The sequence below is a fragment of the Anthonomus grandis genome, chromosome 1, assembly GCF_022605725.1.
Source record: "Anthonomus grandis grandis chromosome 1, icAntGran1.3, whole genome shotgun sequence".
Lineage (NCBI taxonomy): Eukaryota > Metazoa > Arthropoda > Insecta > Coleoptera > Curculionidae > Anthonomus > Anthonomus grandis.
In genome coordinates this window covers 18,473,657-18,498,492 of record NC_065546.1, presented here as the reverse complement: position 1 = coordinate 18,498,492, position 24,836 = coordinate 18,473,657, and the positions used below count along the sequence as shown (strand labels likewise).

At 32.8% G+C, this 24,836-nt stretch overlaps 2 protein-coding genes across 4 annotated transcripts in view; one reads left to right on the top strand and one right to left on the bottom strand.

Annotated features, from left to right (window-relative positions):
• The window catches only part of LOC126735446 (synaptonemal complex protein 1-like), a 36,474-nt gene extending 19,884 nt beyond the window's left edge, over positions 1-16,590 (bottom strand). For 2 of the 3 annotated variants that reach the window (XM_050439447.1, XM_050439453.1), the window contains exons 1-4: positions 16,290-16,590; positions 7,031-7,523; positions 6,645-6,971; positions 6,533-6,588 (exon numbers count right to left, since the gene is read on the bottom strand). In XM_050439447.1, the coding sequence (XP_050295404.1) occupies positions 6,533-6,584 (52 nt within the window). In that variant the 5' untranslated portion in view covers positions 6,585-6,588; positions 6,645-6,971; positions 7,031-7,523; positions 16,290-16,590. Of the gene's footprint in view, positions 1-6,532; positions 6,972-7,030; positions 7,524-16,289 lie in introns of all 3 variants that reach the window. The other variant, XM_050439441.1, reaches the window with a different exon arrangement.
• A 116-nt stretch (positions 16,591-16,706) lies between these two features.
• On the top strand, positions 16,707-17,325 carry LOC126735551 (cytochrome b-c1 complex subunit 7-like). Its single transcript, XM_050439588.1, has one exon. The coding sequence runs from the start codon at positions 16,848-16,850 to the stop codon at positions 17,178-17,180; it is 333 nt and encodes a 110-aa protein (XP_050295545.1). The 5' UTR covers positions 16,707-16,847; the 3' UTR covers positions 17,181-17,325.
• The last annotated feature ends 7,511 nt before the right edge of the window (positions 17,326-24,836 follow it).

The window sequence follows — 24,836 nt, the reverse complement described above, 5'->3', positions numbered from 1 at the left end:
AAACATTGAAAGGCTAGAATTAGTAAACAACAACTTTATTTGAATTCAGCATGTGGACAGGGGCAAGGGAAGTGTTTTTTGTTTACAAACATATTCATTGATTCTCTGTTGTCAAGTTTACACACATTTTCAAAAGAGGACATTTTAAGCTATATATCAACACATATAATAATGTTAATTTAACTTATTGATGTTAGATTTTGGATTAAAAATGAAAAGTAGAAATAGATATATCTTATTTTAACCGTAAAAATAACATCTTCAAAGCAAAAAAAATTATTAACATTCTTATTCCTAAAACCGCTTGTAAAAATTTGAAATTGCAAACAGCTTTGTGTTTACACTCGGCATTTGTGAAGTTTCGTATTTTTTCTTTAGTTTTTGGTTCAAAAAGAAAAAAGGTTGAGACTTTTAAGTGTTTTGTGAACTGTTACGATAGTATAAACTTGTGCCGTTTGTGCTGCACCATGGGAAAAAGGCGATTCAACCCGATCTATTCACAAGAAGGGTCCGTTAAAGTTGAAGGGACGTCCAAAAACCTATTTTCTTTTGAAAATTTTTACATTGAATGTTGAGTGTGGTCAAAACATTGATAAAAAAGTTAGAATGATTGTAAAAATACAAAACTTTGGCAATTATGAAGATTTTTTTACATAGGTTAAATACGTAATTATTGCCGGCTTGCACAAGGTTTTTTAGCTCTTGATTTTGCTATAATAAAAAAATATACAGTAGTGGCAGAAAGTAGAGCAACTTTTAAAAAAATAAAATTTCTTGACAACTAACAAAGGAATAACAATAATATTTATCCACAATACTTTTGGTCAAGTAGGTAGTCTTAAATCAGATAAGGATTGACCTTCTAAATATTTCTGTTTATTTTTAAACTGATAAGAATTTGTGTACCATTTGTGTGAAAAACACGAATTATAGACTGTCACAAAAATGGTGAAAAACGAATCAATATTGCAAGAAGGTTTAGTTTGAATAAATCTATAGTATCGCGAATAATTTCACGTTATGTGAAGCATGGACATGTTTTACCTAGAAAAAAAACAGGAAGACCAAGAAAAACCGATAAATATCAAGATAAACAAATTTTGAAAATATCTCAGAGTGATCCATTTTTGGGTTCAAGTAAAATAAAGCAGCGTTTATCAGAAGAATTAGGCGTTCAGGTATCTTCAAGGACAATAAGAAGTTAGATTATGCGAGGCCAAATTATTTGCAAGACGTCCAGCAAAAAAGCCCTTATTATCTGCAAAAAACAGACGATCCCGTCTTCTTTTTGCTTGATCTCATTTGCACTGGACTTAATGACTGGAAAAAGATAATATTCAGCGACGAATCAAAGTTTAATTTGTTTCAAAGTGATGGAATAGCATATGTTCGACGTCCTGCAAACCAAAGGTTAAATCCCAGATACACTTGTCCAACAGTAAAACATGGTGGTGGATCAGTTATGGTGTGGGGCTGCTTTTCCGGTTTCGGAATGGGGCCACTTCATAAAATTGATGGGATAATGGATAGATTTATGTACAAAGATATTCTGGAAAATGAAATGGTTCCTATGCAGACGAGAAAATGCCCCTTAGGCACATTTTTCAGCAGGACAATGATCCAAAGCATTCTTCTAAATATGTAAAGGCTTGGTTTAGACAGCAATATATTCAAGTAATGGACTGGCCAAGTCAATCACCAGATTTAAACCCCATCGAGAACCTATGGGAAATTTTGGATAGGAAAATAAGGGGGAAAACTTACAAAAATAAGGACGAATTGTTCAATGCATTACACGAAGCTTGGATTAATATGGACCCAGTAATAATTTCTAGGTTACTGCAATCTATGCGCCACCGTTGTGAGGAAGTTATCAAAAATGATGGATATTTTACAAAATACTAAAATTGTAATTGTATTTCAGTTTTTACTAAAAGAAAAACATCAATTCTTAAAAAGTTGCTCTACTTTTTTCCGCCCCAGAATTAATTTTTGTACATAAAAAATATAAACAAAGAATATTAAGTTAAGTTGTTGATAGATTTATAATGCTTAGATCTTATTGGTATTATATTTCCAATATGATTGTATTTTCTTACTAAATAAAATAGATGTGTTTAAAATAAAGAAGTTGCTCTACTTTCTGCCACTACTGTATATATTGGGGCAATTTTGGAACTTTTTGGGGCCTAAATTTGTAAATGTATAGGATTTTTTATCACTAAAAATAAAACAACCTTATTGACAAAAAAGGAGTGGCTTCACTATGTCCCCAGTAGTATTTTTTGGTTTTGTCTGGAACACTTTTTAGTTGGATGGGTTGGCTGTGGACTCAATTTTAAATGATAAAGGCATAATATAGTTAGAGTTTATATTACATGCACAAAAAAGATTTATCAGGTGTTAAAAAATAGGCATTATTAAATTATTTGATATTTTATTTAATTTAAGATATTTAATTATTAATAGGTAAATAATAACGATCAGGTTTAATGTAAATTAACTTATAGTCAAAACAATAAATATCTTTATTATTAAAACATTGATATAAATAACTAAGCGCAATCATAAGAACTTATATCCAAAACTATAATCTAATGATTAACAGGGCTACCTCCTGCATGTCAAAGATATTAGATTGGGACATGACATGAACATGGGGCGTACGCTTGTATGTACACACGCCTATACAAGCACACCCACACATAATGTATATACAGGGCTGCCGCCCCGTGTTTGTGCCTATAATTCCCATTTTCTAACTGATATCCCATTCCCTAAATAGGGCTCAAACGACTACCTAACTAGGGATGTAAAATGACGGTCATTTATTGGTCATTTTTGTAATTTTTGTCATTTATGGTCATTTATATTTTCTGATTTTCAATATCAGACTAGGTACTTATTATAGCAATAAAAACACACATTTCAAACAAAAAAATATAATACAACGTAAAACAAAACATTAAATTCTCATAATAAAAAATATTTATAAATAAAACAAAGTTGTATTATTAAAAAATAACATAAATATGTAAATTCAAACTAAATGCTTATAAAGGTAGGTAATAAAAGTAATAAAACTGGATTTAACTAAAATTCGTAATTTTCTTCTTCTTCTTCAGTCTCATAATTATAGATATCACTGAAGCTAATATATCAAGTTCATTTTGAGATTTGGAAAGTATACCTTCCAACTCTTCAATAAGACTAATGCTTTCGTCAGTGGTACTACCTTCTTGGTCACTGATACAGCTTACATGTTCATTTCCGTTATCAAGTAAGGTTTTAGAGGTGGAGGTAGAGCGTAATGGTGATTTTGACTGTCCAGACGGTTCCTCAACGGCATCGGGAATAGTTTTTAGAATAATACTGTTTTTTCTATATTTCTTAAAATAAAAATAATAATGTTAATACCTAAACGATTTTGTTCTATCCTAGAATACACATGTCTGACATGTCTCTTCTTGTCAACTAATCCTAATCCGAAACTTATATCTTTGCTCGGTTTAACGCTTTTATGAGGAAATAGTTTTAGATTGTGATGTATATAAGCTAGCATACCAGCTCTTTTTGTTGTTAGACGATTCCTAGTTTTAGAATGTATAAATCCATAAGAACTGAATAGACTAGACACTAATGTTGCACTTGTCTGACTCCAAACGCAAAATCCATTTCTATATTGGTTGTAATAAAGTTAAAAAATGTTCGATTTTCGTCCAGAATATATCATCAAGAATATCATGTTTATTCCTTTTTTCAAGCAATGTCTGATACTCTTCTATGATTGCCATTGCTTGAAGAGTGCTTTTGTTTTTTTGTAGGCTCTCAAAACTTGTAACTATGGAAGCCCATCTTGTTGCTACTAGAAGTTTAAGGGTGCAGAATTCACCTTTTTGCTTTTCCTTTGAAATTCTTTTAAATCCAGAAGTTAAAACCGATTTATTTTTTATTGCCTTTATTATGGACTTCGAGGCATTAAGAAGAGTTTCTGTGGTCTTGAATTTCTTTATATCAGTAACCAATAAATTAAGTGTATGTGCTGCGCAACTGTAAAATGAAATTGGTTTGTCTGGATATCTACTTTGTAGCAAATCCTAAGATTTCTTCATATTAGCGGCATTGTCTGAGCAAAAGCCGATTATTTTGTTAATTCCCACCTCATTGTATACCATTTCTATTTGATCTGCCATGTACTCACCTGTATGTCTACTTTCTTCAGTAGACAATGATTTGTAAAAAACAGCTTGGGGTGTGGTTATAACAAAATTAATTATGCTATCATTCCTTATGTTTCTCCATGCATCGCATTGAATGCCCAGGACTTAAGCATTAGTTAAATTATCTGTCACTTCGATTTCAACTTGATTAAATACAGCATTTAAAAGCGAATTTGATAAAACAAAACGTGAAGGCAACGTCAAGGACGGTCTGATTTTTTTAAAAAGGTCTATCCAATATATATTTTCTGTTATATTTAAGGGCAGACCTGTAGCATAAATTGCCTTTGCTAGCATCAACCAAATTTCATCTTGATCGTCGGGTTTAATGTTGTCAATAAAACTGCTTAGAGTGCTTAGGGTACTAATTGAGCTACATTGACTACGACTACCCATTCTCTGGACTTTAGATGCCGAAGGCCCCGATGCCGATAAACTATTCCTTACCTCTTCTAACTCTGCTTGCTGTTTGATTTTTCTGACTCATTCAGCTTTAGTTCACTTTTTAACATTACTTTAACATTGTCAGGGCACATTTCACATGTAACAAGATGTAAGCCCATTCATGGTGTGCAACCTGTTTTTTACAAAATTTACACTCGTAATATTTCAATTTCTGTCCTGGCTTATTTAGAGTATTAAAGTATTTATATACAATACTTTTAGTTCTACCCATTTTCTTGATGTTTAAAAAACAAAACACAACAAAAAATAAATAGGCACAGGAAAAAACTTTGAAAATATAAAATAGCTCTTATTGTAAAGGTACTAATGCCGCGGAATAACTGAATTGACGCGCCGATCACGAGAAGAAGCAAGCAAGCCTACCAAGCTAATGTAATAAGCAGGTTGCAGCTTGTCTTAAGCAGTAAACATTGAAAATCAGCTGATATTTTTGTGACAGTAATTTATTTTTTGTGACTCATTTTTTTTAATGACGGTCGTTTATTTTTTATGACCGTCATTTATTTTTGCGATAGTAAGATTTTAATTGATTAATTTTAATTTTAAAAAAATAAATGACGATGGTGTCATAAAAATAAATGACGTGACCGTCATTTTCAATATGACCGTGACGTGACCGTGTCAGCAAAATTTGCTCACATCCCTATACCTAACCCACTTATTTAGCGCCAACCCAAAGTTCCAATCCCTTTTTGCAATCCCACACCCGGCCTAACTCCACATGTGCGCCAACCACACGGTCCTTCTAAGTTACAGAATTTAGTTACTTAATGCTTTAAATTAATAGCATATATATTGGTCAACGTGATGGCTAGTCGCAAATAGAGTATAGTTAAGCCGGGTGTAATTGTGAATTATACGTAAGTAGAAAATCCTTTATAATTTTTAAAATTTTGCATTTTTTACTTCATCCTCACTTTGTTATTATTAAAATGTTCAAACTCAACATTCTCTGACCAAATTTTAAAAAAAAATCGGTTTTTAGACGTCTTAATTTTACCGGACCCAATCTATAATACCTAATAAAAAAATATTTAATTTCTATAAAAATGTTTTTTATTAGATAAGTACCTTTACTCTAATAGTACGTTAAAAATACGCATCACGGAGTTAATTTTTTGATGACGTCACTGGTAAAGATTCCTTGTGTCGGTGAAAACAACAATGCGATCGAGCGGCGTTGCGATGTTGTTACCTTTTTCTCTGATATACGTTCTGCATTCATTTAACTTTGAATATTGACTTCTTTATAGAATATCTTATCATGAATATTTTATGAAAAAAAAACTTCATATTAATAAAACTTCATAATAATGCATTTGGCATCATTGTATCAGAAATGTTGCAAGCACACAAACTGCCCATAGTTCCACAGCAATGCTAAGTTTAGCATTTCAATGTTATAAGCTCATCATCCCCATATAAAGTCCAGACTAAGAGATTTTGTACTAAAGTAAGTCTTAAGTCTGCTAGTTTTTGTTTGAAGAATATAAATATGGTAGTTTTTTAAAAACATTTACATCAAAAAAAATCAATTAATCATAGAAAATTTAAAAAAGGATTTAACAAAAATAAAAAAATAGGGTATGCTTATATTTCACACAAGATTCAAAACTTTGAAAAATGCATCTTTGAAAAGACTTTTACAAGATTGCAATCCAAGCAAATATAGACAATAAAATAAAATGAAAAATAGAAATAGTATCAGAATTGGGAATTATAAAAAGAAAAAATATAGTGAATCTGTTATGTGAAACATTTTTTAATTTACTCTATAATTATGAAATAAGAGCTGACAAGGGGTTCAAATGCTATAAACATTTTAAACAGAATATATAAATTTTTACCTGTTATTTTTGATGAATGGATAGGTGACAGCATTGACATAGGTAAAATCATCTCCCTAAAAATTCCAGATAATGAGCTTTCCAGATCTTCCTCCTGATCATACTGTGTTACCTTGGTATCTTCCAAAAATGTGGAAATTTTATTACATAAGCATGAAAAATATTCAAGATCAGTTTGTGTTGAAATGTTACTATGAGCCACACATTGAACTAATTTTACATCACAGGTTTGTGTAAAACAGTTAGCCTTATTAGCTTCTTTAATTTCATTATTTTTTCTTAACAAGTTATATTCATCCTCTACCATTTTCAGCCTCTCGTGGTTAAGTTGCAATTGTGTTATTTGATTTTTTAAAGAATTTACCTCATTTTTCTGATTTGTTACTAAGTTCATATAAAGATTGTTCTGTTCTTTTAAAGATGTTTCAGTGACAGCTAACTGTAAAAGATATAAAACAGAAGAAAATATTTTATGCTTAAAAAAATTATGTTGCTTACCTTTTTTTTTGTGACCCGTAATTCATCATTCAGTTCTGAGTTCTTATTATGTTCCTCCAAATTATGATTTTTTTCCCTTAATTTATTGACTTCTAATATTAACTCATGCTCTTTACCTTTCATATCTGCCACTACTTGTTTTAACTCTTTAATTTTCATTTCCAGTGTGTGTTTTTTTGGTGAGGTAATTTCACTACAAGAACACTTTTTTATCTTTGCTTCTAAATCTGTAATATGCAGTTGAGTTTGTATCAAATGCTCTTGATATTTTTCTTCTAAGCATGCATAATCTGCTTTTACACTATTTAATTCTAGTTCAGTTTGCTCCTTTAATGGCTTTATTTTGGCTAATGTTTCTGCCAGATGCTCATTTGAGAGTTTAAGAGTATTTACTTGTTGTACTGCACTTTCAAAATTACTTTTTAGAGATTTGAATGCCTGCGCAGCCCGGTTCAGTTTTTCAGTCTTTGCTTGATAGAGGTGTAGAATCTCACTAAAAATTAGAATGTAAATAAATATTTGAGAAGAAAATATTTTTTGTAAAATATATTTATACAGGGATACTTTTAATGTTGATATAGTTGAAACAATAATTTTTTTAATTTTGAAAAAATAATTTTTAGAGACCTGAGAATGGTTTTAATATAACATGTGCTACATGAAAAAATTGGATTGATTTGTTTTTTTTTTTTGATGAAAATAATTTATATGACAACCATAACAAAAAAAGAAAGCAACAGCCTAAAATTTGGTTTTTGAGTGGTTCAATGTAACATTCTTAATAATTTTAGTAAAGACCTGCTGCCCTATAATGAAAATATACGTCTTTTCACAAAATTTATAACTAAAGAAAACAGTTAAGAAATAAAGAGCAAAATTATAATTTTTCAGTGTTTTATAATCCTGAATATCTTTAAAACTTTAAGAAAGCTTAGAGGTTGCTAGTTGGTTTATTACAGTTTAAATAAATTGTACTGTAGTTTTTAAATGGTGGTGTTTTTGTTTTGGGATTTATTTATCTGAATTTTTAATAATGCAATTAATATTTTTTATTTAGTTTATTTTCCACATTCACTTTAAATAGTAACTTTTACTTTGATTGAATATTTTATTAAAATATGCTTAGTTTACCAAGGAATCACACAGAAAAATTCTATTCTGATAACAAATATTATTTTGGGAACATCACTAATATCCAGTTTAAAAATTGTAATGTTCTTTTTGCAATAAAGAATTTGTTATTGGAGGTATGTATGAAATTAAGTAATTTTTTTTTGTGATTCTATGGTGCATATTTAGAAGTATAATTAATTAGGCAATGAAATCATGCCCAGATCTAGTAGTTATTAAAAGAAAAGTATTTTTGATAAAAAATCCAGATTTTTAGTTAAAAATGTTATTTTAAACAGATTAATGAACACAGTAATGAACTTAATAAGAAATTGGGAATAACATTGCTAAATAGGATGAATATAATTATTAAGAATCTCAAAAAGCTTCCCCAAGAATCATTTGTTAAGAAGTTACTATTGTAATAGATTAACATCATGTAAATAATTTCAACAGGACACTGATCCAAAAGATACATCTAAGATAGTAAAACAAACCAGACCAAGATACTAAATAATTAGTTTAATAAGAAAAATACAGATGTACATACTTAATCAACCTTCCCAGCCTTAAAGCCCAAGACTTAACCTCCATTTAATATCAATAAATTAAAAAAGTCATAAACAGCACTTAAACCAAATTAAATGAAATAAATTATTTAAAAAAAGAACCTAAAAATATGGCAGCACGTAGCTGCAAGCACAAGCGGCAGTCTTGGATGATAAGGTATTAACTGTCCCTCAGGGTTCAAAGTCTTGGACCCTCTGTTATTTTTGATTCATATTAATAATCTAAAAAATTTAAGGATTCCACAAGATCATTTACTTTACTTGCAGATAACACTTGTATGTTTCAGTATTTGAGCCTCACTTGATTTAGAACTTGGTTTTAGAGTACATCTAGTCAGATCCTACTTAAATTGCTGTTTGTTATGCAGAAAAAAGCAGTTTAATTTATAGAAAATATACTTCCTAGAAAATATTGTGGACCTTATTTTATTTAAAATCATGACTTTGACTGTAATAGTGTTCTCAATTTTATAGAAATACCAAACACATTTCAAATTCCAGGTAGTATTGCAAGACAAAGATCTTTTATGCATAAAAGTCTAAAAATGTTTCATAGGTTGTCTCATCAAATTGAAAGAAACATTGTTTCTGTTTAAAGAGTTTACTAGTTAAAAAACTTTTATTGCTCTAACAACTAATACAAAATTTATTCATTGCCTAATTATATAATTTTTTTACATAAAATAAATGTTCCATATTTATTGCCAAATATTGCCGAAGTAAAAAATCCTTAATGTAGACATGAATCTCAACAAACTAAAAAATATCATTTTGCAGTTTTTAAACCATTATCATTCCCCGAGTCATCTTTCAGTCTAATAGAGCCTTGCCTTATAGGATTAGTTCATAAATCATCCATATACAAGGTGTCCCAAATTCGAGCCTCAAACTAGAAGAGATACGAGGGCGGTTTAATTGACGCAAAGTTGTGCAATTTGGTGCTCATTAAAACGCCCTTTTGAAATTTCAAAAATTCCGAATACTTTTTACGACTCTATTTGAATAGATGTAAGCAGATAATTTAAAACACCCAGTTTATACCACCAAAATGTTAAGTCAGCAGTATGGCCGAGCTAAGGTCAAATGCCATGCCAAAATCAATGGATATATAAAATAAATTACTCATACTCAGTGCTACTTTCTCTATTTTACAAATTGGTGTTGCCAGATTTTCAAACCGACGTTTCGTATTTTAACTGTCATCATCAAGTTTGTTTTTTTAAATACAGTCCTGGATTTTTTAATACAGATTTTAAGAGCCCCTTATGTTCCTAAACCAACAATGTATCGCACTTATTAAAATTTTTTATAATAATGGATATTTCCATAAGGACTCGTGTTAAAGAGAAAGACAAAAATTATATTTGTAATGGTTACAAACAAGCACCTTTTTTTATAATAACGCATTAATAAAAAAAGCTTAAACGCTAACATAAAAAAGAGGTTTAAAAATAACACAATTAATCCGTTTGCTTGGATGCATTTTCTTGTCAGTCATTGAATTTTATGGATCACCGCCGAATAGTCCTTGCGGGGATAGCACTGATCTCCCTTGTTAGGTCTTGACATAAGGCTTCAAGATTATGTGATATTATTACATATAATAATATGAATATAATATGATATGATAAAGACGGTTTAAAAGAAATCCCCAAAGAAAGTAATCTAAAGCGTTTAGGTTGGAGTTCTAGCGGGCTAATGTACGGGTCCTTGGTTTCCAATCCATTTGTTAGGGAACAATTAATTTAATAAATTGGTGATGCATCGTTCATTATGGTGTGGTGCACCATCCTATTGCCACCATAATTGACGTAATACATCCAAAGGTTCTTCCATTAAAGAATCCATTATATTGGTCCTTATTAATTCTGCATATCTTTCGGAAATTAGATTTCCTTCAAAAAAAACGGGCCGATAATTTTATTGTGCAACCCATACATTAAATGATGTCCGTGAGGTCTTACTTCTTGATTCTGCCTTGGGTTTTCTATTGACCAATAGTATTCATTATGTGTATTAAATAGTCCATTTATTGAAAAACTGCATTCATCTGTCACTATAATTTTATTTAGGAAGTCTTTTTTGCCCCCACAAGTGTAGAAGAGCTTAAACAGTTAATGGTTAATATTAAGAATAAGAGTTCATCAGGTTGGGATGGGCTTTCACTTAAAATATTTTCTGCTTTACCTCTTGTTGCTTGCAAGTCTTGGCCGAGTCAATTACCTTTTCATTTATGACTGGAGTTTTCCCAGAGTGCTTAAAAAGAGTAATGATTGTTCCTCTTTACAAGGGTGGCGATCGCGACTGTCCTTCTAACTTTAGACCTATAGCGTTATTGCTTACTTTAGCCAAGATAGGGGAACGGCTCGTTAAGGTGAGGATGGTTTTATTTTTAAATTGGTTTGGCCTATTGAGTCTTCAGCAGTTTGGCTTTCGTGAGTCTGTGAGCACAAATGATGCTATCTTTAGCTTACTAGAGCACCTGTACAACCGACTGAATGTTGGTGAAGTTGCAGCAGCGGTATTCTGTGACTTGTCCAAGGCATTTGACTGCGTGAGTCACAGAGTGCTGCTGATCAAACTGGAGCTCTATGGTTTTAGAGGAACTACCCTTGAGTGGTTTCGTTCCTACTTATCAAATCGTGTCCAGGCTGTCAAATTTAATGGTGGTATCTCTAAGGAACTTAATATAAATGTGGGTGTTCCGCGAGGATCAGTACTTGGTCCTTTATTTTTTCTCATTTATGTGAACGATCTGCCACAACTGCAGGTAACTGGCAAATTTACATTGTTTGCCGATGATACCACCATCCTCTGGCACGACTCTGATGTTTCTCAAATGGAGGCCAATATATGTGCAGATTTGTTAAAAATAACAGACTGGTGTGATGCAAATTTTTTGACATTTAATGTTTCCAAAACAAATATTCTTAATTTTAAACGTAATACAAATGATATATGTTTAAATAATGAAGCCATCACCATGCCACCGTTCAGTAAGTTTTTGGGTCTTTCCATAGACAAGTTCCTTAAATTTGAAGACCATATTGTGAATGTATGTAGAAAAGTGTCATCAGGCTGCTACGCCCTAAGGGTTATTGCCACCAGTCTTAATTTCTCCATCGCCAGATCTGCATACTTCGCGATTATCGAGTCGCACCTTCGATATGGAATTTGCTTTTGGGGTTCATGTTCAAATTCACTTTTTAGTTCAGTGTTTGTACTCCAGAAAAGGGCCATTAGATATCTATGTGGGGCCAAGCCTCGTGACTCATGTCGCCCGCTTTTTGTAAGTCATAATATTTTAACCCTGTATTTTATTTTTATTTTAGAAAATATAAACAGGAACTCCACTTAGGAAGCCACTATATTACGCGACAAAATTATTTGTTGAGGCTACCCATTCCTCATTTTGAACTTGTCCGTAGCTCTATCATATATGGAGGTAGAAAGCTGTTTAATAAAGTTCCACTAGAAATAAGACAACTTCAGACTCAAGAAAGCCTACGTACAAGGACGAAAATATTTCTTGCTAGTAAAGCGTACTATAGTTTAGGTGAATTTTTTAATGATTAGCGTTTAAGTATTTTTCAAAGTTTTATATAATTTTATTTTATTTTAAATTAGTTTCTCGTTTTTATTCCTTTAATGTACAGTCTATTGGCTTTATCTTTTGTCTACAACTTCTATGTTTATATTGACAATAAAGCATTTTTGAGTTTGAATTTGAGCATCTTCATTAACTTTATCTTGCAACCAGTAACAACATTCTAATCATCTCTCAGCATCTCCAGGTCTTAGTGTTTGACTAATATGAATTTTGTAAGGTTTATATCCACGATTATGTAAAGTTCTCCAAACTGTCATACGCGGTAGTGTCACTTCACTTAAGAAAACTCTGATTGAAGCTTGAGGATTATTATTTGCCTTAAAAATTATTTAAAATTATTCATTTTACTTTCTACCAAAGTCCAGTGCTGTATTTAAAGAAACAACTTGATGATGACAGCTAAATTTGAAATTTGGGTTTGATTACCTGATGACACCTATTTATAAAATAGAGAAAGTAGGCACTGAGAATGAGTAATTTATTTTGTTATATCTATTCAAATAGTGTCATAAAAAAATAAAAATAAAATCGCGAATATTCCGTTTTTTCCAAATATCATCAGAAGTATTCACAATTTTTAAAATTTCAAAAAGGCATTTTAATGAGCACCAAAAATTGCGCAACTTTGCCTCAATTTAATTGACCTTGTATCTCTTCTAGTTTAGATCCCAATGGTGAGGCTCCAATTTGGGACCCTGTACATTAAACTAATACAAGTATTGTTAAATGGATATTTATCAGATCTATTTGACTTTTACAATTGACAATCAAAGCTTTGTTGTTGGTTGCATTTATATACCATCTCCATCTCCACTTCAAGCCTATTTAAGCCATTGTGAATCCGTTGAACATCTGTATAGTAGATATTCAAGTAGTTTGTTTGTCTTGGCAGGTGATTACAATTTACCACATGCTAGATGGGAGAATGATGATCTTGGTTTGGTGGTTGGTGGTTGTCTGGAGAATGACAGAGAGTCTGTGCTTTCTCTGGCCAACTGCTTAAGCTTCTATAACTTTTTTCAGGTAAATGGGGTTTTAAATACCAATGGGGTTGCCTTGGATCTTGTATTTAGTAGCTCAGATTAGTGTCGAACATGCAATAGACAAGATTTTTGAGAATAGCTTGCACCATACAGCAATTAGTTTTGACCTTTGTTATGCAGATAATTCTGATGATATGATATATGAGGAATATTTTTATGATTTTGGTAAGGGAGATTACATAGCAATTAACGACTGTCTTGCTGGGATAGACTGGAATCAATTGTTTTTGGGAGACATCTATTGATCTCATAGTTTCAATTTTCTATAATGTGATCTACTCCTCAATGGAAAGGTTTATTCCTCTCAAGAGGTACAAAAGTTCTTCTTTTCTATGTTGGTTTTCTTCAGAGCTTCGCAGTTTGATCATAAGAAACAAATTCACAAAAAGTTTAAAATTGGTGGTCAACAGCAGGAATATGATGAATTTGTATTTTTGAGACATCAATGTGAGTACTTAAGATAGTTGCGCTATCAACAATATATTAATAAGGTGGAAATGAATCTCGCTAGCAATCCAAGGTACTTCTGGTCATATATTCGAAATAAAAGAACTGGTTTTAGCCTTCCCTCCAGAATGACATACAATAACAGGATTAGTATGAATATCTCAGATACTGCAGATATGTTTGCAGAATACTTTTCATCTGTCTATTCGGATGAGCAAGTCAATGACATACCATCTTTTGACTTTGATAAATCTATTTGTCTGAACAATTTGACTCCTCAACACAGGATTTTTATGAGGTTATTACTTCCTCTAAGAATAAGCTCTGCGCTGGACCAGATGGGATTCCGGCATTCTTCCTAAAGAAATGTGTTTGTGTTCTTATGAAACCAATACTGTTCATTTTTAACAAATCTCTAGGTACTGGTTCTTATCCCACTCAGTAGAAATGAAATTTCCAATTATCGGGCTGTGGCCAAAGCTGCTTGACTGCCTGGTCAGTCATAGGATTGCCTGGAGTTTTAAATCTTTATTTAATCCTGAGCAATTTGGATTTATAAAAGGCAGATCTACTGATGCTAATTTGGTGCTGTATATCAACTACCTCTACCTCTGCTTGGAGAAGGGACTTCAGGTTGACTCAATATATACAGATTTTTCCAAGGCTTTTGATAGGGTTAACCATGGGGTACTCTTGCAGAAGCTTAGGGCTTTAGGTATTGTGGGGCCTCTTCTTCAGTGGATCTCGGGATTCATCAGAGATAGAACCCAGATTGTTAATCTTGGAGGTACATGTTCCTCTGAAATTTTGGTGCCATCTGGGGTGCCACAGGGCTCTCACTCAGGCCCTGTTTTGTTTTGCCTCTTTTTGATTGATTTAGTTTGGAAACTTGAAAATTGTCGTGTGCTAATGTTTGCTGATGATGTGAAGCTATTTAGGCCTATCACATCCCTTTCTAATGCTGTGGTCCTGCAAAAAGACCTTAATTGGTTCTTTGATTGGTGCCACTTGAATAGAATGTCCCTTAATATCAATAAGTGCCACAAGATTACTTTTTCTAAGCAAAGAAACCCTATTGCTTTTCTTTATAAAATAAATAATGTAGCAATTGGTGTCAAAACAGAGGTTTCTGACTTAGGAATATTTATTGACTCCAGGTTGTCTTTTAAAAGTCACATCAATCAGGTGACTGGTAGGGCAATGAAAATGCTAGGTTTTATCCAACGGTCTACAACTGATTTGTCTTTGTTTATAAATTTTTAAGGGTGGCTGCTTTTAGATGTGGTTACAGGAGACAGGAGTATTACTATCAGTGGGTCAGAGATAACCTGAACTTACCCACATTAGAGTCACAAAGAACATTACTCGACTTATGTTTTATGCATAAGGTTTTAAATGCTACTATAGATTGTCCCAAGTTATTGTCTCTTTTTAAACTTAGGGTGCCTTCCAAATTGAATAGACAACCAGACATATTTTCAGTCCCATTCTGCCATACCAATTATGGTATTAATGAGCCAATTACATGAATGGCTCGAAGTGCTAATGGTCTGTCAGGACAGATAAGCTTTTTTGACTCTACGATTACATCTTTTAAGGGGCAGTTAAAGAATATTATTTCATAGGGGCTTTAATTAATTAACTCATCTACACCTTTCATTGTTTATAGATAGTTTTGTATCTGAATATATATGTTTGTATGGGTATGCTATGTAACACTTTTGTAAATGGATTCCATAAATAAATATGCCTAAGTCAAATAAACTGATTTTATGATTACTTCTAACAGATATTATAATTAGTGGAATATTTTAGTCATCATTGGGTACATTATAATCTAGCTATTGCATCTGGCTGGCACCACTAAGAAGACACTCCACTTATGAGATGAGCAATTCTCTCAGGAGAGATTATTTAAGTCTTTTCAACCTAGGGCTTTATTGCACATGTGAGCTTCATCTATCATCTTCATCTATTCTCTTCTTTGTAATTTATTTCTTAATTGGGTTTTAAGTTTTGTTTTGTTACAAATATTAAAAAAAAGAAAGAATTTAAAGTTGAAGTTTCTAAGTTGTTTTATTGAAAATGGATTTTGGAATGCACAGCCTAATATTAAATGTCACAGATCAATGCATTCAGCCAAATCTCCATATTGATATGTCGGCGAAACATGGCTCTATATAGGGATGAACAGTTAAAGCCATGCTTCCCAATGATATAATAGGAGATAGTAAAGGTTTCAGATACTTAATAATTATTCACGAAACAATTTGTGACTTCTTTCTATATATTTGTTGGTAAAAGATGTACAATCCTAATGTATTTTCTGTATTTAATAAAAGTATTATACAAAGTTTAGTATTAATAAAAATATAAGGTTACAACTTTAAGACTATCAAGTTTAGACTTGCTTGGTTGATTTTGAAATGTTAAAGTGAGAATTTTGATACGTTAAAAGAGCAAACATTATAAATACTTACTTGGCTTTAATAATCTTTTGTTTCACTACTTCAAAATCCATTTTCTCTACAGTATATTCTTCCATGATGCTTGTGTTAATCACATTAGTTGTGTTCCAGTTAACCTCAAAATCCGGCGTCCTCTTAAATTATCTCGTAATACTTTGTATAGCTTGATTTTAAATATATCTGCGACATTCAGCTATTAATCTATAGACATTAGACAAAATCATTTCTTAAAAAATATATAAAAAAGCAGTGTTTAAAAAAAATTGTGAAATTGTTAAAACATTATTTTGGAACCTCGATAGGATTTTGAAAAATGCGACAGGAGACAGGACAATGTTGACAGAAAGATATATCAAAACTGACATTGACACATGTCAGAATCATCTGAGCTTAAGGAATATTCGAATCTGGGAGCAGAACCTAAATTTAACGTATAAGATAACTACTACTCGTTATATCAAGATTTTAAAATAGCTCTCTAATAATAATTCCTAACCTTTAATTACATAAGAGGCAGAGGCACCACAAATAAGTTACTTTTAGCCCAAATCCAGTTCCAAATTGGTGAAAATGGCCGTAAGTTTTGTTCAAAAGCGTTTTATGTCATCTGGCCTTAAAAGGTTCGCCTACAACCTATCAGGATTTAACAAATATGGACTGTGGAGAGACGACCTTTTGTACGAAAATGCTGACGTTAAAGAAGCCCTAAAGAGATTGCCTCAAAATATTGTGGATGAACGTAACTACAGGTTGCTCAGGGCTGTTCAGTTGAGCATCCAAAAGGATTATTTGCCAAAAGATCAATGGACAAAGCTGGAGGATGATAAGCTGTACCTGACTCCGCTCGTAGAGGATGTTATTAAGGAAAGGGAAGAGAGAGAAGAATGGAACAAGAATTATTAGGATTCTTTTTAAGTAGAACAATTAGTTTTTGTATTATTTACTGTATATGTGTTAAGCATCAAAATAACTTATTCTGCAATTAGGTTTGTTAAGTTCAAAAGTGTTAGCATTTCCTTCTGGATAAATATTGAAGATCGTACATAAATAGTTGTTTTAATCCATTTATTCATAAAACCAATATCATTCAAAAGGAGGCTGGTGGTTGTTCAACGAATAAGTACATTAAACTAAAAATTAACAATACAGAAGTCACAAAAGTGAAATTTGCAAATGGGCTCTGAACTTAATATAATATTATACACTTATATCAATAGACTAAGTCAAAAGATTTTTTAAAAAATTTGAAACGGTTCCATTGTCTTGCCCTACTTCCACTGGAGAATAAATATAGTATAGTTTATTATAATTTACTAAAATACTGTATCTTTAATATGACTAAAATCCCCTTTTTCTTTTTTTGAAAGCAACATTTATCTAATCAATAAATTATGAAATTGAAATTACAATTTATAAAGTTAATACTAATATGTTAAATCAATAACTAAATGAACTTTTAAATTAAAAGCAGTTAAATAATATTGACTTATGAATTAAACTAAGCTTAAGTTACTTTCTAAAGAGATTTTTTTTTAATGTCAATAGACAAATTTCTAAATAAATATTTCTGAAGCTTCTTTAAAGGGATTTATTAAACCTATATTGATTTTTACTGCTTATATTATTTTGTAGGCCTTTTTGACAATTGATTTTGTTACATGCCTAACCCTGTGTGTTTCTATATGTAAAATGCTCCCATAAAAGGAATAATTTTTTCTGTTATATGCTCAATGTGAATTATTCTATTTAAAATTTTCATCCAGTATATATTATTTAAGGATATGTTAATTTGTTCTATTTGTTTTGCTTAAACAATATGTACTTAGTTTCGTCCAAATTTATCTTCAGCTTATTTTCAAGCAACAATTTTACTCAATTGAGAAATTATTGATTCGATTAATTAAAACTTTTAAATTTAAAAAAAATTAAAATAGATGCACTAACTTCCAAGTTATTTGCAAAACGAATTTGTTAAGGATTCCACGCAATGTGAAAATATTCAAGTATTGTCTGCATTAGTTAAAAAGGCATTTGCTCTAGTTTTCACAGACGCACCTTAAATTTAGATAGCAAAACCCAAAATTGTGAAGGCATCTAGCGTTTTTTATTAATTTGAAGCAACTCTTATAAAAAAAAGTCAACAAAAATTAATCATAGTACTATTATTTTTTGTATGCGATTGCACTCACATTTTCTGGATATTGTAATTTCGTATAAGCAAGATCAAATATTTTTTAAATATTCTCGCATTTTAGGACAAACTTCTACACTGCTTGATAATAGGTTTTCAAATATTTTAGCAATAAAAGTTACTTTGGAAGTATGTTTCTCTAATCACAAACCACAATTGGCCTCATTTTTTATTGGCTGATCTGTAGAATCATCCAATTTTAATGTAAAAGATATATCATTCATGTAAATTCCATGAATGTATTTATTTAGTGCTAAAGAGAATTTAATTCGTTAGAATTTTATAGATAATATAAAGAAAAAATCTAAAAACAGAAAAGAGACGTTAAGAAATTAATTTTGAATTAATTAGTTAAGAATGATACATGTAGTAACAATCCACCAAATATTTGTAAAAATATGAGCCAAGAAAATACTGCCGAAGTTCAGAATTATACCAGAAAAGAAATAAATATAGATGTATTCTAGTTAAAATTACATCGAGTGCAGCAGTTTACTTTGCTTTTTTTTAAATTAATTTTAAATAAGCAAAACTTTCAATCGATCTGCGAAGACTTTATTTACATAATGAAGATAACCTTCAGTAACCTCAGTGTGAAACATACACAGACTAGAAACATCATATGTGGTTAAAGATTCCTGAGAAAAGTACCGACAACAATCGAGTGACAATGAAAAAAATTAAACTTATTATGAAATATAAAACTTCTGCTGACTGAGGGAAAGTCATAATTCTGCCAATATTAGACATATCTTATTTATCAAAAGGCTTTTAGTATGTAACAAGAGCCTCGTTTTACATGGAAGAAAGAGCCTGGTAAAACCTTTCGCGGTAGAAGAAAAGTACCGCAATGAAATGAAGATATTATAATTAATTATTTTGAGCCGGGACATCAATATGTCAGCAGACCATTTCCACCATTTAGCGCAGCTATCCTTAAAAGAAACAAGGCTCTCCGGATTTTGTTCATGCTGTAGCCCAAGGATACAGGGTTGCCACCAAAAACTTTCCACTCACAATTTCTCCGAAATTTCGCAAAAAATCAAAAAGCCGTCACACCCGTCAATTATTTTATTTAGGGGTACAAAATAATCTCGCATTTATAAACCTCTCCCAACAAACCCTAAGCTGGCGTTACAGCTAGAGTAGGGGTCGAGTTTTAAAGGTCATTTTATCCTGATTATAATACTTAAGTTTTAACTTGCTACTATCATCCCCTTGAATATGACAGCATGTGAAAATCTTTAACAAGCTACTTTAAACGTTTAAAAGTGACTTAGTGAAGTAAAGCCTGATTTTTTTTATAAAAAAGCCTTTTGAAACCCCCTTCTGATTTTGTAAGAAATGTATGTTAAACAAATTTGTCAATCTTAATTTAATGTACGCAGTACTCATGCTTAATAGTCTTAATACCCAAAATAACACCAAATATTGTTACAATAGTTCTTTGGAATGTTGCCAGGCTGTACAAAATATTGCTAGTTATTAGTCTACGTTTGGTATCGGTTAAACTGACTGTATGACAATTTTAAGTTTTGCCATATTGTCGATTTGCCAAATATTTAATTTAAAATGACTTATACGCTTCAATAGGAAGGTTGAAATGATTTAATTTTTCTTTAGAAATAACGATGGTGCTAGAGCAACTGCATTGTCCTACAATGAATTACATCCAGATCCACACTTATCCCATATGTACGTCACAAACTTAGTGGCAAAATTTCGTGAAACAGGATCAGTTGCAAACAAACCTAGAAATGTAAGAAATCTAGTCCTAAATGAAGCTGCAGAAGTTGTAGTTTTTGGTCATATAGCAATCGAACCCACTAAGTGTACGAGGAAAGTATGTGAAAGACCAAGTGTCTCACGTAGAAGTGTTTAGAGGATTAAAAAAATATCTGAATCGCTCTGGTGCCGGAAATCTGCGTAGGATGTGCTCTGCAGTCTCATCTTCTTCCATGCATAGTCTGCATTCGGCGATTTAAACCAATCCTATTCATGTGGTGACGCAGTCTGCAGTGGCCGGTATACATTCCCATAAGGGCTTTTAGGTTTAACTTCATGTTGAGTTCCCTTATGGTATTTGTTACCTTTCTTGTTATGTCCGCTATGAAAGCCTTCGCATGGTTGTGTCCTGGTAATCTCTCCCAGTAGCACTTTGCTTTGTTGTGAACCAGATGTGAGATTGTGTGTTTTGCCATTTGGAGGCAATGCGTAATGCTGGTTCTGGACCTATCAATATGGATTCTGCTCCTTTTTTGGCTAGCTTATCAGCCGCCTCATTTCCTGTAAGCCTAGCATGTCCCGGAATCCATGTTAGGGTAAATTTGTTCCTTTCCCCAAGCAGTATGAGCTCGTTTTTGCAGCTCCATATTGCTCTAGATGTGCTCTCTAGGAGATTCCAGCGCTTTTAGAGCCGCCTAACTGTCACTGTAGATTCTTGCACAGATTTTAATGGCATGTACTTCTGCCTGAAAAATTGATGAGTGTTTCCCAAGGCAGATAGAAATTTCTGTCCTTGGCTTAGTGCAGTATAATCCAGCTCCTACTGCAAAATTGGTTTTAAAGCCGTCTGAATATTAATTACTTGGATGTCCGCTTTCTCTAGTTCCATCCGTTTCTGATCCCAGTCCGCTCGGTCTGTCATGTTGACCGAGTATGAACTTGTGTTTAGTGTTTTTCTTGGCATTAGGTCTGATAGCATATCGCAAGTGTGCAGTGATTGCATACCTTCTCAACCAGTTCAGTTGATTCCATCTAGACTTTGTTTGCCGAGATGCTCTTTATGACATGGTGCAGCCTGTAAATAGTTCTTATGCCTTTCCCCTGCAGGTATGTCCAGTGGAGTCAGTCCAAGTAGTACTTTCATTGCGGCTGTCGAGGTGGCTCTGATCGCCCCCGTAATGAAGAGATCTACCTTTAAAGGTTGTTAAGTTTTGTTTTTGCCAGTAGTTGTGTGCTTTGCTTTACCACACTACAGAGCCGTAGGATATCGTAGGTCTGATGACCTGTGTGTATAACCACTGCATCAGATTTGGTTTCATTCCCCAGGTTTTCCCGCATACCCTGCGACAGTTCCATAGGGACCGTTTTGCTTTCTTGATTGTTTTGTCGAGACGCGAGTTCAATTAAGCGTCCTATCTAAGGTTACTCCAAGATATTTCGCCTCCGTTGCGTCGTTTGTGTTGGATGGTTTCACCTCTCAGGTTTGGCAGTTTAAGTACGCCCATATTCCTTTTTCTGGTGAATGGCACTATTACCATTTTATGCAGATTAATAGACATTTCCTCCCTCTCGCACCATTTGAGAATGATGTTCAGCACTTCTTATAGTGCTGCTGAGATTGCTTTCTCATTTTTTTCTTTTAACAGGATAACCAGAACTGTCAGGTGGTCGTTACTCTTCTGCCAAACAGCTAACACCCTGTATGTATATCTATCTACATACAGGGTGTTAGCTGTTTGGCAGAAGAATAACGACCACCTGACAGTTCATCTACATACAGGGTGTTACAAAATTCGCTGCATTTGAGCATTATACCCGATTAAACTATCAAAATAGGAAAAACGACGTGTGCTTCTTACAATCTGGAAGGCATTAATGATGTGATGAATGTGATGAAAACCTCGATTGAAGCACTGTCCTTGCATCATATTATATCCCCCCATAAAAAGAATCAAAGGGGTTGCATTCCGGGGTATGTGAGGGCCAAGCTATTGTACCTGTTCACCCATTGGGATAAGTAAGGTCTACATAATTACTCATTGTTATCTGAAAATAAGGGGCAGGGCCCTCATGTATGAGCCACATGTTTTCTCAAACGATTAAAGGCACATTTACCATTAAGTATGTATTTTTGTAAAAAGTCTAAATAAATATCTTCATTTAAAATTCGCCAAAAAAAGAAGGGACCAATTATTTATTCTCCAGCCTTTCCTGTCTAAGCGTATGCTTAGACTAAATTATTGCTGCTAATGTAATTGCCTAATTTCGTGTGGATTTTCGAATGCCCAAACATGTACATTGTGAAAATTCATAACCGTTTCGCTTAAATTGAGCTTCATACGTCAAAAGGTTATGAGACAAAAAAATTAGGATTCCTCATGGATATGTGTGGAAGTGCTTGAATTCAAAGCGTAGCGCAAAATCCTGAGGTACCAAACTTTGGACGCGTTGATGTTGATAAGGTTTCAAGCTATATTGATGCAAAACCCTCCAGACACTTACATGATAAAACACCCAAATCCCGCGCTATTTATGTAAACTCCAGCCAGAAGCGTCATCGGTGGCATTTAAAATATGCTCCTCCGTCGCTGAGTTGCGAACTTCTCGCGGTCTACCGGCATCGCCTCTGGACACTCCCGTATTCCCAGAGGCACCGATGACAATTCGTAACAGTTCGCTTATTGGGGACACGGCGATAAGGAAATCTTATTGCGTACCTTCGTGCTTCCAGCGCACTATCATCAGCAAGATAAACAAAATTAATGTCAACAAGATGTTCAAATATGGTTTAAATTTTATACAACAGAAAATTTAAACTAAAACGAAAAACTTTCAACGGTATCAAAATAATAATAATTAAAAACGCTAGGTATTTACCCTTCGTTTGTTCTAATTTGATAGTTAAATCCGGTTTAATTATGCTCTCCTTAAATTGGATTTACACCATTATTGCGACGGAAAATGAAAAGAACACCTAAAAACCGAAATTTGCAAATTTTTAAGAGATATTATTATTATTTTATTAGATAAAAGCCAAGAATTTACATTCTGTATAGCTCTATGAACTAAGTAGGCATTACATATATTTTAATAAATCTTCAAATGTGAGCTTCCAAATTTAAACACTAAACATGTCCAATTTGTCCAGACGATTCTTAAAACAGTTTACAGAAGGAGCAGTTATGACATCTACGGGTAACGAATTCCACACATGGAACACTCTATTAGGCAAAACCATTTGACGTGTTTTTGTTTTATAAATATGTTTTTTTTAAAATTTCAAAGTGTGACCGTGAAGTCTAATATCCCGATTTCTTTCAAATAGTTCAAACGAACTATTGAACTATACGGGCTGTGATCTGTTTAGATTCAAATAATTATAAAGGATTCTGAATTCAAAAATTAAATCACCACGACGTTTTTCAATAGTTAGCAAGTTTGCATTTGAAAGTTTATTTGAAATTTGAAAGCTAGTCTCTCGCTGTAGGTAGGTCTCAGCTTACGCAAATCATACGTAGAATGATTCTAGATCGTGTTGCGGGTGGCTGCAACAATTCAAGTAAATTTTTGTCGCGCAATATTTTGTGCAGCATATTCAATAATAGGCCGGACAAACGTGGTACAAAACTTCATAAAATTGTAAAATTGAATTTTAACAAAAGCTTTTTGTAGCAAATACAACATAGAATTTGGACGTTTTACAGTTGAGGCAATATGCTGGGACCAAGAGAGATCCTTAGTTACTATTATTCCGAGATCACAATAAGATTCCACTTGTTTAAGTTCAATGTTATTTATTTGGTAGGGTAGCTGGGGACTATTTTTTCCTAAATGTAACACCACACACTTGTCCGCGTTAAGAGAAAGTAACCATTCACTGCACAACTTCCAAATAGTGTCCAGATCGGTTTGCAATTGTTGATGAGAAGTTAGGGGAACTGTATGTATTTTTGTGTCGTCAGCAAACATTGATTGATACCCAATATTTTAGTTCTGAAGGTCAATCACACGTTTAAGCCAGGAACAGGAGAAGGCCGAGGACGGAGTCCTGAGGGACTCCGTTGGATACAATTTTGACATGGTGCCCCCCATTCTCACACTGAACTTTTTGTTTTTTGAAAAGTCTTCAATCCAATTTAACAATTCTCCTCTAATGCCAAGATGTTCTAGCTTATGCAACAATCGTTTCGTGGGAACTCTATCAAATGCCTTAGCAAAGTCGAGGTAGATGACATCTATTGGTTGGTTTTTGTCAAGGCTGTTATCCACTGGTTAAGGCATTGAAGCAGGTTAATAATCGTAGAGCGATCCCTTACAAATCCGTGTTAGATATTGAATATTACATAATTTTCAGTAAAGAATGTTTGCACGTCATCTCGAACAATGGACTCCATAATTTTGCAAACAATCGATACTAGGCTTATCGGCCTATAGTTGCCTGCTGATAACTTGTCGCTTTTTTTTTTAAATTGGCCTAACCGATGCGACTTTCCACTGTTCGGGTAGAGAGATTTTAATCATTTAGTATTTTATTAATTTTGCAAGAAGCGCATCTATCACTTCACTGCAGTTTTTTAGAATAGTTGCCGTTAATTTGTCCAAACCTGCAGACCAATCGTAAAAAACGATTCGTCTGAATCTGA

Excerpts from the sequence above, each read along its gene's own strand:
- LOC126735551 (XM_050439588.1), top strand. The coding sequence starts at position 16,848 with ATGGCCGTAAGTTTTGTTCAAAAGCGTTTTATGTCATCTGGCCTTAAA.